This window comes from Chiloscyllium plagiosum, unplaced genomic scaffold (genome assembly GCF_037043375.1).
Source record: "Chiloscyllium plagiosum isolate Xiang-an unplaced genomic scaffold, Cpla_swu_hap1 HiC_scaffold_31, whole genome shotgun sequence".
In the NCBI taxonomy this organism is placed as follows: Eukaryota; Metazoa; Chordata; class Chondrichthyes; order Orectolobiformes; family Hemiscylliidae; genus Chiloscyllium; species Chiloscyllium plagiosum.
Genome location: NW_028270169.1, coordinates 41,766,236 through 41,781,579, shown reverse-complemented (window position 1 = coordinate 41,781,579; position 15,344 = coordinate 41,766,236). Strand labels below are relative to the sequence as shown.

General features: G+C 41.4%; 1 protein-coding gene across 2 annotated transcripts in view; it reads right to left on the bottom strand.

The window, feature by feature from the left end:
- Nucleotides 1-401: 401 nt before the first annotated feature.
- LOC122564111 (LIM domain kinase 1) overlaps nt 402-15,344 on the bottom strand; it is a 63,549-nt gene continuing 48,606 nt past the window's right edge. For both annotated transcript variants that reach the window (XM_043718681.2, XM_043718682.2), the window contains 7 exons: nt 13,923-14,054; nt 12,947-13,006; nt 10,872-10,937; nt 6,604-6,775; nt 5,533-5,588; nt 3,469-3,626; nt 402-2,115 (listed from right to left, as the gene is read on the bottom strand). In XM_043718681.2, coding sequence (XP_043574616.1) covers nt 1,965-2,115; nt 3,469-3,626; nt 5,533-5,588; nt 6,604-6,775; nt 10,872-10,937; nt 12,947-13,006; nt 13,923-14,054 — 795 coding nt within the window. In that variant the 3' untranslated portion in view covers nt 402-1,964. The remainder of the gene's footprint in view (nt 2,116-3,468; nt 3,627-5,532; nt 5,589-6,603; nt 6,776-10,871; nt 10,938-12,946; nt 13,007-13,922; nt 14,055-15,344) is intronic.

The window sequence follows — 15,344 nt, the reverse complement described above, 5'->3', positions numbered from 1 at the left end:
AGCCAGTGTTTTCAGTTGTGGAAGGGTCCCAAAGAATTTCCCAATGATTATACTAAAGTCCTCTGTGTTTGAGGTTTGTGCATTTGGCTCTGCAGAGATTCAGGTCCACATCCAATTAGAGTTCACAGTAACACAATGAGCAAGAAGCAGATGAAAGTTTGCCAAGAAACATAATGGACTGGAAGTTTAGTTGTTACATCCCTGTTTTTGAAGGATTAATACCCAAACCTAGGGACCTGAGGAAAAGCAGTGATTGCATGTTGGATATTAAGAATTGATTTGGATCTATATATTATGTCTATTTGAATCTGACTTCACAATATTTACAAGGGTTATCCTGTTAGGTGGTGTTGAGATGCTTCAAAGAGAAAAGGCAAAATGAGTGGGGGGGGGGGGGGGGGGGGGGGGGTGGGGGGACAACATGGTCACCTCAGGTGATGAGAGATAGGGGAAAGAGAAGGGAGGAGGGTTTCAGAATAAAACCAGAAGATTAAAAAAATTGTTAACTCACCATCAACTCAAAATGCAGATCTTGGAAATCTTACAATTTATCACTAAGATTGTCAAGAATGTTCCAGACTAATAAAAAAAGGACTGGAACTGGAATGTCCAAATCAGGAAACATGCATGGAGCAACATTAATGTGCAACACCAATAAATAATTAAGTGTGTGCTACAGATTGATGAGAATAAAAAAAAGGATGCTACTACAGACCTCTCCTGAAAATAACTGGAGAGCCACCAAATAAATGCATAGTTCAAATATGGTTCTTGCACAAGCGCTTGCATATCAGATAATGGGGCCTTATATTTCTGTTAAAAAAAGTAAAATGCGTTTTGGTTGAGGCCAAAGATGCTGAACAGTAAACAAATGGAGAGGCTAAAAGAGACTCAATCTGAGCAGGTTCTCAAGAATTAGATACAATGTTTGATTCAAATACAGTAATCCATGTTGGCAGCTCCTGAAATTATAGTGGCGTCATTTTGAAATTTTTTAATCCAATAACCGATTTCTCATTCCATTAAAAGAAATGAGGAATCTTAATTGAGCAGCACTTCAATTCATGCCACACATCTATAAACCCTGATAAAATAAATTAATGTGAGACCCCAGCCCTGAACCTTCCCCTCAGATCAAGGAGCTTGTCAACATGATAGGGTGCAAGTGTTGTCTGAAATTTCAGTGATTTCTCCTGTCACCGAAGTATCCAAATTGGAATGAACTACATAAAATAATTTGTCTTTTCCTACTGGATATATAAACCAGTTTTCACTTTTGTGCTCACTGAGATAAGGGACATTAGTGCTTGGAATGTAAAGTTATCATTTCGGTTCATGCTGTCTACCACACAGATTCAACTCAGATGCAGAATTTGCCAGGTGTAGGCTAAAATTGCTCCATTCTCCCGACCCTAAACAACTGAAAAAGATAAAAAAAAACTTTCTAAAATCATACAACCACTCTGTGCTGCCAGTACTAGTGACATTGCTAAGTTGGAGGCAGTTTTCTACTGAGGGTGCAGCCTATTTGGAGCTGGACAGCACTAATCAAATGCCCTTCATACATTACCAAAGCAAGGTTCTTCTGTATCCAGACTTTGAGCAGGAACCCTACGCTGCCACTAACTGCAGGCATTTAGTTATCTACAAATCACATGTAAGGTGCATGGGCACTGAGTTAACAAGAGCATCATTGTGGACATAACCACTTACACCAATACCCGATAAACTGCCATGTCCTTCCTGTATCCAACTGGAGGCGACCAGCTATTTACATGAGTTGAGTCTTGTCCAGTGAAATGTTAAAGCAGAAGGGTCTACCCGCAGGATTATGAACAGTACAGTGGAGTACTGGTAGGTTTGATTGTGCCCAGAACGCTGATGAAATGGGAGATTACGTGAAGGTGGTTAGCTGAACATCAGCATGCTTGTAGACTATACTGTAATGGTTCAGCTGGACCAGCTCACATGGCTTCCAGAAGCTTCTCTTTGCTTCTTGAATGGTTCTGGAAGAAGGAATGATTGATCTGTTCCAGGTCAGAGGTGAGAGCAAGATGCATCTCCACATGCAGTTTCAGAACTAATAACCACTGTTCCAGCTTCATAAAGGATGGTCTATGGAAAACAAAAAACAGCATTAGGAATGGCATAATGGACAGTACAGTGGGCTCTCTAGATCTTGTAGTAGTAGAGTTGAAATATATGACTTGAGTGAAGCAACAAACACTTAACTCTACCCACTCACTGGAGAGGGGGAGCACCAGCTTGATTGAACACCAAGGTGATTGTCAAACCTCTTTTCACTCCTCCCAACTGCATTTGTTTGAAAAAAAATGTCAAACTTGCCTAGCATCATTATGTATATCCTGGAAGTTGCTGACTTCAAATGCAAGTGGTCACTCCCAAAATTACCTGGTGAATGATCAATCTGAAACCATTTGTAGTGGTTAGAAGGAAAGGATGATCCAGTGAAAGACAGCAAAATGAGAAAATAAAACTATACTTCTGCAAAAATTCATTGCCACAATGCTATGTACTTAATGCAAATATAAAAACTAGCCAAAGATATTAACTTGTTAAAAAAAAACTTTTTACTCAAACATTGCACCAGTGTGCATTGTCCTTATTGTAATGTATTTACCAGACAGAAACAGGCTGTTGGCCCAGAATACTCATACCATTGATTAAATTAAAGAAAACTCACCAAAAATATCAGCGCTAATGATGTTAATGTTAAATGCTTAGAGACACCAAGGCAGTCATGCAATCAGAAATAACAACGCTATACACCACATCAACAGCCAATATTATTAAATTAGTGCACTGTGCCTTTTTTTTTTAAAACCCCAACTATCAGGTCTGAACCGGTTGCAGATTAATGGGCAGATATGGATCATTAATAAGGTTACAGTTACTCTACGATCAACATGGCAGAGGGTACACTAGATGATTTCTTGTCCAGAAATTCCTATGGGTAGCACTGATGTTCAGAATACTGTTCCATATTATTCATTAGATGCTGCGCATGTCTTTGTACTGATCACAAGACCTTTTAGGAGAAAGTGAGGACTGCAGATGCTGGAGATCAGAGCTGAAAATGTGTTGCTGGAAAAGCGCAGCAGGTCAGGCAGCATCCAAGGAGCAGGAGAATCGACGTTTCGGGCATGAGCCTTCCTGAAGAAGGGCTCATGCCTGAAACGTTGATTCTCCTGCTCCTTGGATGCTGCCTGACCGGCTGCACTTTTCCAGCAACACATTTTCAGCACAAGACCTTTTAGGCAACTTCAGAGTCAAATCAAACTCAAGCAGCTGATCGGCAGTATCACTGAAACCCATCCAAATTCTGAAAGTACTCAGTCAGCTAACACTTTCATCCATTTATTTTAGATTTCCAGCATCTACAGTATTGTCCTCTTGTATTAGCCTTTCCATGTCAAATCTTGCTCTGAAAACTTGTGGCAGACTTACCTCTTTTCTGGATCCAAGTCACAGCACATAACTGCAATTGGGAAAAAGGCAGCTGGACATTCCTCTGGACAGTATCGATCCAAGAAAACAGGGACATTCAATCCAAAATCTGTTGTCCTGGGCAGGTAATCTGGGTCTGCATTTACTCTACCAATCAGCTGGAAGTCAAACAAAACAGTGTATTATAAGGAAAGCTGACATTAGTTTAACGAGGTGACAATGCCCCTGCCTCACCCTCGAGACTGTTCACAATATCAGGTATGGTGCTCACTGCTTCATCACACAAATCTCTCAGTTTACAGATTATGTCTCTAACAGCTCTAAAACTAATGGAGCTCTTTGAGTAACTGAGTTTTGGGCCTAATGTTAACCCTGTGCAAATGAAAGAATTCTAAAGGCTTAAAATCTTGTGCAGTCAAGAGAAAATTGCAGTTCGGGGATGTACAATTTTAGGAATAATTTATGTCTAAATGCAGTCACTAGGACTGTTCACATTTGTGATAGTTTGTGTATATGACGTCCTCTGTACTTTATTTACTTGACTGGTCGGAAGCTGGTAGTACAAATATAGGTGAAACCTTTCTAAAACAAAAGAACTGCAGATGCTGGAAATCAGAAATAAAAACAGAAATTGCTGAAAACACTTAGCAGGTCTGGCAGCACTAGGAGAGAAAGCAGTTGATGTTTTGGGTCCAGTAACCCTCCTTCAGAACAGTGTTCTGAATATAAAATAATCAACAAATACCAGGTGAGACTAAATCAAGCAAATATTGTGGAAGAAACAAAAAGAAAAATGAGTAGTACTGAGTTCGATCAGATGTCAGAGGTTGCTGTAAATGAAGATGGGTCACTGGACTCAAAAATCCATTAACTCTGCTTTCTCTCCAGTGCTGCCAGATCTGATGAGTTTCCTGGCAATTTCTGTTTTTGAACTGCCTTGGTTGAAACAGTTTAAGTATATTGTGCTTATGAGAACTATAGTGGTGGGTTGAGATCAGTCTCTCGTAGGAACACTCAGGAATGGTTTAAGGCGAGAGTTAACCATTAAATTCATGCGCACAAGGGAGGTTTGCCTCAAACTGTGTTAGTATGAACTTGTTATGACAGTACCATCTCAAAGCCTAGTTTCTTTTACATGGCCAAATAAGTGAACAACTTGAAGTTGAAATATCTTATTCCAGAGCATGTAATATGAAATAAGGCCACACCATACCTTTACAACTTCTTACTTGCTGGAGCCTTTTCCTTTTATTCTCAATTGCCTGAGGGAAATCTCCTCCCTCTTGAAGCACAATTATATTTCAATGAGGAAGTTCTTAAAGATCTAGATCCTTCCTCCAAGCTTGTGACATTTAGAAGTCCATGGCTGATATCTCAGCCCTCAATCACCTTGCTATATCCCAACGCAATGTGACACACACAATTAAGTGCAACAATCACAATGAAGGGTGAATGTAACATTCTGAATTTACTGAGCTGCTGGTTCAGTAAACTGCGGAGATGATGGATTCCCGGTCTTTAATTTTTACAAGCAGTTCACTGCAGCAACTTAGAGAAAGTGAGGACTGCAGATGCTGGAGAGTCAGAGTCAAAATGTGTGGTGTTGGAAAGGCACAGGTCAGGCAGCATCGGAGGAGCAGGAGGATTGAAATTTGTGCATAAACCAGAAATATGGAGGAGAGAATAAAGGGGCTGGGGGGGGGGACAGGATAGTTGGGAAGGCAGGTGAGTGCAGGTGGGGGGGCTGATGGTGATAGGTCAGATCGAAGGATGGAGCGGATATGTAGAAAGGAAGATGGACAGGTAGGACAGGTCAAAGAGGGCAGTGCCGAGTTAGAGGGTTTGTTTCGGAGATATGGAAACTAGTGAAATCAACATTGAGGCCGTGTGGTTCAACAGTCCCAAGACAGAAGAAAAGGCAGTCATCGGGTGGCTTGGTTTTGGCGGCGGAGGTGGCCTTGGACCTACATGTCCTTGGTGGAGTGGGAGGGGGAGTTGAAGTGGTCAGCCATGGGGCAGTGGGGTTGTTGGGTGCCCCCCTCGCCCAGAGATGTTCCATCTTACCTCACACAGCATAATCCCAAATGAAAAGATGTCAACTTTCTCATCGTAGCTTTTCCCTGGGAATTAAAAAAAAAGTTAAACACCGGGTGAGACTGAATCAAGCAAATATTGTTGGGAGGGGGGAGAAAAACAAAAACAAAAACAAACAGAGAAATGAGCTTTGAGTTTGATCATGTATCAGAGAACAGGAATCAAGAATTGTTCAGGATCAGAGCAACACTGTACAAACTGCAGTATCAGTTTGGACAACAGAATGGAGTACTAAGAGTACTGAACACTGGACAATTTTCAACAAGTACATATGGGTTCTAATATAATATTGTAGAATAAAACGAATTGGACAGCTATTCTGTCTCAACTTATACATCAGCAGATGTTGGGGTTCCTCCCATACTCTGGTCAAAAAGCATTAGAGCAAAGCCCAAACATTGCATTTGTTTCAGGAGATGCTGGAGAAGCTTCTCAGAAATCTGGATTATACATAGTTCCAAAGATTCTTTAATAGAGGATAACACAAAACCCAGCAGATTTACCCTACAATTCACCACTTGGAACACCATATGTGTGATCTGTAACCTCAGATAGAGGACAGATGAGAATTCCTCCTTGAGCTGGCCAGAACATTACCACATCCTTAAAATAACCTCTGCAAGTGCAGCAATAATAGCTGCTGTGAACAGCATGAGCTCACTTTAAAACACGAGTGGGAAGCTTTTATTCAGTTGTAGTTGGATATAGCCAGCCAGTACCTGCTGCACAAACAGACTCAAACTCCAGGTATGATTTCTGTCTTTTTGTTCACGGCAGCAGCTCCACTGTGCTAGCAAGGGTAAAATTAATCAGCTCATCCCTGATCAAGTACAGGCTTATGCTGGCAAGTGTTTACTCGTGCAGGTAACTGGAGTAAGATGACAACAGACTAGCTTACTGAAATTCACTGCTTGACTCATAGATCACAGGGCATGCTAATGAGGCTTCCATGGTGTAATCTTAGCAACCCTTTCAACCCAAGGATAAAAAGATAGGAAATAAAGAATGAGGAAAGAGACAGTTCCCCATTTTTATGCTCACCATTTATCATCTCTGGAGCCATCCAGTAAGGATTTCCCACCACAGTGTAACGTTTCTTTCTGTCTGGCTTTCTCATGGTGGATAGGTTTCCCGGTGACTGATTGTCTGTCTGCTTTTTATCATCGACCATTAGTCTAGACAGTCCAAAATCAGCAACTACTACAGTGTTATTCTGAAACAAGACAGACAGTGTGCAATTTTTTTTCCCATCAGTCTAACAGAGACCATCTGAGGGATGAAACTAATGGGACTGAAAGCAGACAACTCAGAGACTGACAACCTGCATCCAAGGGTTTTACAGGAAGTGGCTCGCGAGATAATGGAGGCATTGAAATATTCCAGAACTGACTGGACTTTGGGATGGTCCAGCAAACTAAAGAAACACTAATGTGATGCTCCTGGTCAAGGGAGACAAAGCAGGAAACTATAAGCGAGTTAGCTTTGCATCTGTCATTAATGTACTAGAATAGATTGAGCATCGATTAACACACAGAATCGGGATTAATCAGTTTTTTTCAGGCTCAAACAATGTAACTAGTGAAGTACCACAGGATCAGTCCAAGGGCCTCAATTATTTACTATTATATAACATACTGGTGGGACAGGGGGTAATGTATCCAAATCTGCTAATGATACAAAAAAAAAGGTAAAAGGTCATGTTAGAAAAGAATGAAGCAACTTGCAAGGTGATTATAGAAGGGATGAGTCAACAGCTAAACATATGGTCGATGGAATTTAACGAAGGAAATTGTGATGTCATGCACTTTGGTAGGACGAATCAAAAGGAGGTTTTCTAAATGGGGAGAGATATCGGGAAAGTAGTGTGAAGGGATCAAGGTGCCAAAAACATAGTTAAGATGCAGATGCAGCAAGTAATTAAAGGCAACAAATGGAAGTTTTGCCCTCATTGCTCGTTTTAACCTCTAATGCCCCAAAGTCATACAAACATCCAGGGTGTTGACAAGGCCATGCCTGGATTACTGTGTATAGCTTTGGTCTCTGTATTTAATAAAGAATATACTCGCATTGAAGGCAGTTCAAAAGTGACTAATGAGGCTGATTCAGTGAGAGGAATTATGAAGAGGTTAGACTTTTATTCATTACAGTTTGGAAAATAAGGGGCGATCTTTTGAAATGTATGTGATTCTGAGGGGCTTGAGAGGGTGGATGTTGAGAAGGTGTTGCCACTAATCAAAGGAATCTCAAACTTGGGGACAGTTAGAGGATAAGGGGATTCTTATTTAGAGCTGAAATGCAAAGCTATTTCTTTGCCCAGAGGGAAGGGAATGTCTGGAATTCTTTACCCCTGAGTGTGATGTGAAGGCTGGATCACAAAGTATTTGAACAGAGGTGATATATGAAATAGAGATAAGGCTGAGGAGTTGCATGAAAATGAATGCAGGCTTGGGCCAAGATCTTATTGAATGGTAAAGCAACGCTCAAGGGGCTGAAAGGCTACATCTGCAAGTACTTCCTTTTTGAAAAAAAAAGTGTTCCCCCACCCCGAAGACAGGGACCCCCATTTCAAAAGGGCCTTGCCGCCAGAGTGGGGAGAAATATCATGCCTTTGCTGCATCTCCTGTGTCTGTGCCCCTTAGTCCATGCCTCATCCTTTTAACCCCAAGCAGCTTCTACCGAGTGCCTTTGCAATGTAGGTTAGGGCCTAGAGAATAGACAAGTGCAACACCGAAGGAAGGCATTCGGCTGACGGTCTTCAATGAAAAAAAAACTAGAACAAATTCAATCATTTAGATCTCCACTCCTACCTTCCCCTCCAGTTATTCATCCAATTTCCTTTTAAATACTAATTCAATCTGTAACCAAGAGACAGAGCACATGCCAAATCCAACCATTGTGGAATGGTTTTCCTTATGTCACCTCTCCTGCTTTTGTCAAATCAATTTAAACAAAGTTAAATATGGAGCATCTGATTATTGATCTGTCAGCCAAGGGAAACAGTTTCTGTTTATTTGATCTAATTGTTAAGTTATACACTTCCATCAAATTCCCCGAAGTAGGAGAACAACCCTACTCTGTAATCCCTCAATCTAGTACATCGCCCCTGAACACTTCACAAAGCCTCACACCTTTCTGTGCCTCACAATGGAGGCACAGTCACAGAAGTGTTGAACTACTTTGTATACGTTGAAGAAGAACTTAATGATTTTTGTACTCTGTGCCTCTACTCACAAAAAAAGTCCTTCAGACGCAGCTGTTTTAGTTTGATATATTTTATAGCCACAGCTTTGTCAGAAAATTGCACAACTTGGTCATTCGTTTTATGTAAACAGCTCCAGTTCTTTGAACTTGGCTCAACAAAATAACCAAACAGCAACATCCAACTGACTTCAGCCTTGAGCATTACAAACAAGAGCAGCAAGTACAGAAAGGAATATCTGCATTAGAGTGACAAACTGATTGACAGCCGTCTCCTAGTTTCACTTTTAAGTATAAAATCAACCAAACCTTCCAGTAATTTAGCATCCATTAGTTCACTGACTGTAATGGGCCATTTTTATCCACACAAGTGGACTTGTAAAGGAGACTAATTCGTTTGCAGAGTGATCAATATGTTCTCAGTTTAAATTTAAACTAACCACACATGGATATCCAACACTGCTTTCCTGATTATATATTCACAGAACTGCAGCTTTTGGGAATCGGAAACACAGAAATGCTGGAAATACTCCACAGGCCAGGGAGTATCTGTACAGGGAGAAACACAGAGTCCATGCTTTTGGTTTATGGGATCTGACAAAGAGTCATTGACCAGTTTCTCTTTGCACAGATGTTGCCAGATGTCTTAGCAGTTCTTACTTCTTTTAGAGCAACAATAACCCCTTTATTTTCCCCCAGACCACCAAAAACAGATTTTTTGTGAATATCTCATTCTCTTTCAGCAGAAAAGCCAGCAACAGCTGCCTGATATCTGGTCTGGCACAACATTTGATTCAAATTTAACAAGAGATGTTCAGACATGAAGAAAACAACTTGCAAAAAAAAGTTCAAAGCAATAAACTGAACTTAAAAAGCAAAATAATCAGCATTAAAAAAAGATGACCACTAAAATATGCCAAGCAGCAGAGTTAATTAATAAAGATCTTTTCTACTTTTTCCATATAAGCAGCTGGACTGGAGACAGACCAGGCTTCAAACGTATAGTCACTCAAATCAGGAAGTAGGGAGGGCACTGGAATTGAGGAGAGTTCAGTTTAACTAACATCACCCTCGTTAACTTCTGGTGGCACACACGGAGGGATTCACTTGGCGGTGGAACAGGAAGCAGGCTACCTTCTCTTGCAGTTGGAAAATAGTTGCAAGCCAGAACCATTTCTGAACTTTGCTCAAAAGCACTGGTTACTGGCAAACTATCTGATCAGAATGTAACATTGAGCAACAAGCGGAAGCTAATCTGACTGACCATAATATGTTCTTCTTTGACTTTTTTTGGTCTTGGGGCTGGGAAGCATCTCATTTCTTATTTTCTCAGTGCACTATTATTATTTGCACAAAATGTCAGTGTTATCATAAAAGTACAAAATAAAACCTTCAAGAGCCAAGCTAACTCTTTGTAAATAAATTTGTAAAACATCTGAAATTCAAACCATTATTCTCCTTTTCAGCAGCTTCAAACTAATCAATTGTTTCCAATTTTTCTCCAACAAATTGGGCTAAGACGGGGTCTTAAGTTTTCACATATGCAGCAGAGGGACAGGCCATCCAGGAGACCGTGGACTGGCACTGGCAGGCACAATCAGTATCCAAGGAGGATGCCATATCCTAGAGTTCAGTCCCATCAAACACAATGGCCTTTCAGTGTAACTTGTGGACATGGCGATTTGCGCAGTGCCATTGAGAAAAGGAGAAGCTGCAAATTGAACTGCGAGCCCTAGGCTTGCCATAAAAAGGTATATGGCATGCTAGCACTACCCTTGGGGTGTGAGGTTGCCAAAAGCGGCATGCTTCTACCACACCCAGCAGCCCCTGAAGAAACAGACACTAGAAATTAGGACCATTTGGCACCTGCCCAAAACTCACCCTGCTCCAGTATAGACTGGGAGACCAGACAGAAATCACCAACACTCCAGACTTTGCTCTAGGGGACCTCCCCCCAAAGAAACTGGCATCACCCAGGTCACGCTATCTGACAAGAATTTGGTATTCCCAGAGACAGCCTCACTCACTTCAACAAAACCAGCCCTGCCATGCCAGCTGGCATCTGCAGTGCCCCTTCAAGCCCCACCCCAACCAGTTCCATTGATACTTACCTCACGCACAAGGCAGTTGTGGGAGTTCAAATCCCGATGGATAATGTTCATGGAATGCAGGTAAGACTGAAATCAGAAAGATAACAGGGAACAAAGTGAAGAGCTTTAAAATTATTACAATTTCTCCTTCAGTTTATTCAATAACAAGGTGGTGGTGGTCTCATAATGACAAAGTTATTGGACAAGCAATCTATAATCCAGAAACCCAGGCTAAGACTCCAGTGATATTAGATTCAAATCTCATTACGTGAAGTGACGACATCAAAATTCAGTAAATACCTGGGACTGAAAAAAAAAATAGCCTATTGACAACTGTGTAACCATTGTCATTTGCAGTAAAAACCCATCTGGTTCTCTAAGGTCCTTCAGGGAAGGAAATCTGCCATCCGTACCTGGTTTGGCATACATGTAACTTCAGCCCCACAGCAATTCAGTTGACTCTCAAGTGCCAAGCAAGCCATTCATTTGTATCAAACTGCTACAAAGTTTAAACAAAGGAATGAAACAGGATGGCCCACTAGATATGACCTAGACACCAGAAATCAATGACAAATACAGCCCTGTCAACACTGAAAACTTGTCCTCTTTCATCTGGGGCTTGGCCCAAAATTGGGAGTGCAGTCCCTTATGCCTTATCACTCAACTCTGACTGACCTGGGGGTCATCAACACTGCTACCTAGCAATGCTTGTGAAGGAATAACCAACTCACCTGAAGCTCAGTTTGGTTTCTGAAAAAGGACCGCTCAGCTCTAGACCACATTACAGCCTTGGTTCAAACAAAGCCAAAAGAACTGAACTCCAGAGCAACAATAAGGTGTCAGCTTTTGACATCATTTTGGCTGTGTGGGGCATTAAGGAGCCCTAGCAAAATTGGAGTCAATGGATTTGGGGAAAACTCTCCAATAGTTGGAGTCATATCTGGAATGTAGGAAGATAGTTGTGGTCGTTGGAGATCAGTCATCTCAGCTCCAGAAAATCTCTGTCCTAGGCCCACCCATCGGCAATTATTTCAATTATAAAAATGTCAGGTGTGGAGATGTCAGTTAATGATTGCAGCTTCAGTAACATTCAAGAAGCCTGACACCATCCAGGACAAAGCAGACCGCTTGGTACCCCATGCATGACTGTCAACATTTGGTCTGTATACCACTGACACAAGTGACAGTAATGTGCACCATTTACAAAATGCATTTCAGTAACTCACCAAGACTCCCTCAACAGCACCTTAACTATCTCAGAAGGGCGAGGATAGCAGATACACATGAGCCGCCCACCTGAAAGCTCATCTCCCAAGCTACACACCAACCTGACCTCACTGTTTCTGGGACAAAATCCAATGACACTGTGGGTGTCTCCGCAGCCCAAGACATCCAGGGGTTGGAGCAGGCAGCTCATCGCCACTTTCTGAAAGGCGATTAGGATTCTGCAATAAATACTGGCCCAGTCAGAGACACCTACCTTCTCTTGAAGGGATTAAAGCACTTTAAAACATCGCAGCCCACAGACAGACTTATCGAGGGGATCAGGGATCAGCAGGGTGGACAGCACTGTTGTTATGATGGTCCAACCCCACAGGGAAATTGACAGCACAGACAAGCTATCCACAAAGATGCAACTACCAAAACTCAGCCACCAAGCTTTTGGTCACAGTTCACTGACAGTAACCTTTTGGTGAAAATTGTGAAGAAACAAGGCAAGGGACAAAGAACTCTTCCACTAGGCTAGATGGTTACACAAATATATTCACAATTTTGGAATCATTCTAGAAATCACATAGATAAGTAAAGAATCCATTTGGCTACAAGTTCAACAGCGCCAATCACACCTGTTTGGTCTCAAACTCTGATGGCAATGAATTACTAAACTAGAATCTGTACAGTTTCAAAGCTCATTGTAACAGTATAGTGATATTGAATTGGAGGCTGGGGCCATGTGTTAGATGAAAGCTCTCATGCCACAGTTATCAGATTCCCTTCATTTGGTTACTTAAGAATACTCTTCACTGCTACTGTCTGGAATTCAGAGCCCCCGTATGCTGTTCTGTTCAAATCTCCTATTACAGCCAGAAGCTCACCATCCCCTCAGCAATGTCCCGAGCAAAGCTGACACGATGGTTCCATGGTAATGGACGGTCCTGTTGAAGGGGAAAAAAAAAGAGACCTAGTTAATTTTATATCTTTCAACTTGTCATCAACAGGAAGCAGTTCCCATAAAAGGAACAGCTAATTTGCCCCTTCCAACAACTGCAGTTACCTCACAGTCAGACCATAGCAAAACATGTAAATACAAGGAGCAGCAATGCTAAAGTTAGATGCATGATAGAAAGAAAAATGAAATGTGTTAACTATGGGATAATAAATTTCTGGAGTAAGCTAGCATTGAAGAACATTGATGCCTCCTATCAAAGGATATGGGGTTGAGGGATATGATGGAAACAGTGGGTAGGGCTGATATGCAGAAAAGTAATAGATGAGGCCAAATCATTTTTTCCTGCTTCTATCATATATACTGCAGTATTAGCAACAACATCTATTGACATGCAATGCATCAATTTTTCAGTTATAAAACCTGTACCAAACGTATCACAACCTGTACCCAATCCACACAAGCGTTGGTCCCATTGCTAAATGTGCAGGCCCCAGACATACAGGGGGATAAAAAACACATTAAAGTCCTCGGATATGGACATTATGGGGCTTAAAGATGTACAATACTCCTTTTAAAAAGCCCCTCCTTTATGGGCATATTTGAGATTACAATCTTTAAATTAGTCAGGCAACATGTTCAGGAGAAAGTTTAATAATTGTCCTATATTATAGACAGTGTTGCCTCTTCATGATATCATTGCCAATAAATATAAAACTGTCTAGCCGTATGACCTTTCTCAAGTACAGGGCATTCTCTGTGACAAGCATCATTGTAAATCACTTGGCAAATGGTTTAGTGAAGCCTTCACTGGGAAAGGGTCCCTCATAGTACTATGGTTCGAAACTGCAGTAAACCTGAATACGCCCTTAACAAAAACACTATAGTTGTCTGTCATCACTTACTAAGTCTTTGATGATGCTTCTCAGTGTCCCTCCTTTGATGTACTCTGTAATGAAGTTCAGCCTCTTATCTTTATAAAGAACACCAATGAACTTTAGAACATTCGGATGGTCGAGACAGCGCATCACCTTCACCTGATTACAGAAACAAACGGCAAGCTTTAGTGATGACCCACACAAAGAACCATGTGTAACATTAGCACACACTGCATTCTCATTTAATTTCACACACTTGACTCACTCATCTCTTGCCCTATAACACAGTTATACTCAAATCATCTTATAAATTCTCTCAATTAATTCTCAGACCTGAACTTTAAGCAACAAAAAGCGCATTTAATTTGTAAAATGCTGTTATGTTGATATAAAGAGCTCATCCCAATAAAACAATCTGTTTCTGTGCAACTTAGTGGCGCAGTATACGAATAGCCCAGTGGATGCTGACATAGCTGAACGTAACCCATATGTTAGTGTGGTCCAAAAACTAAAGCTGCCAAAAGCCTGGAGGAGAGGAAATTGCAAATACACCTAGAGAAGGTGAATGTCAAGATTAGCCTAGATGTGATCACATGTAAAGACCAGCCCTTGCAAAGCATCTCTTTCCTTACAGCATTGAGGGATGACTAGATTAGACTAGATTTCTACAGTATGGAAACAGGCCCCTCGGCCCAATAAGTCCACACCAACCCGCCGGAGAGTAACCCACCCAGACTCATTCAACCTTGACAAACGCACCTAACACAATGGACAATCTAGCATGGCCAATTCAGTCGACCTACACATCTTTGGATTGTGGGATTTTAAAATGAACAAAGAAAATTATAGCACAGGAGCAGGCCCTTCAGTCCTCCAAGCCTGTGCCGATCCATATCCTCTATCTAAACTTGTCACCTATTTTCTAAGCATCTGTTTCCCTCTACTCCTTGCCCATGTATCTGTCTAGATACATCCTAAATGACGCTATCATGCCCGCCTCTACCATCTCCACTGGCAACGCGTTCCAGGCATCCACCACCCTCCGTGTAAAGAACTTTCTATGCATATCTCCTGTAAACCTTTCCCCTCTCACCTTGAACTCGTGACCCGTAGTAATTGAGACACCATTCTGGGAAAAGTTTCTTGCTATCCACGAACTCCAACCACAAAAGGTTTACTGGGCCCTAGTTGTACTTACAGCTGTTTTGGGAGACTCCCAAAGTACTACAGACAATCAATCATTTTCTGGCTACTTAAATTTTTAAAATTCCAAAATAAAAAAAGGGATCAAACACAGTGACATTACCAACAACAAATGATGCCTCACTTTGAAAATACTTTTTTGTTCAAATTCATTTTGTTGCTTTAAACATCAGAATAGACACCAGAGCTTGAAGGAATCATATTCCATGATGCAACATGTAGTATAATTTACCAGAGGGGACCCCT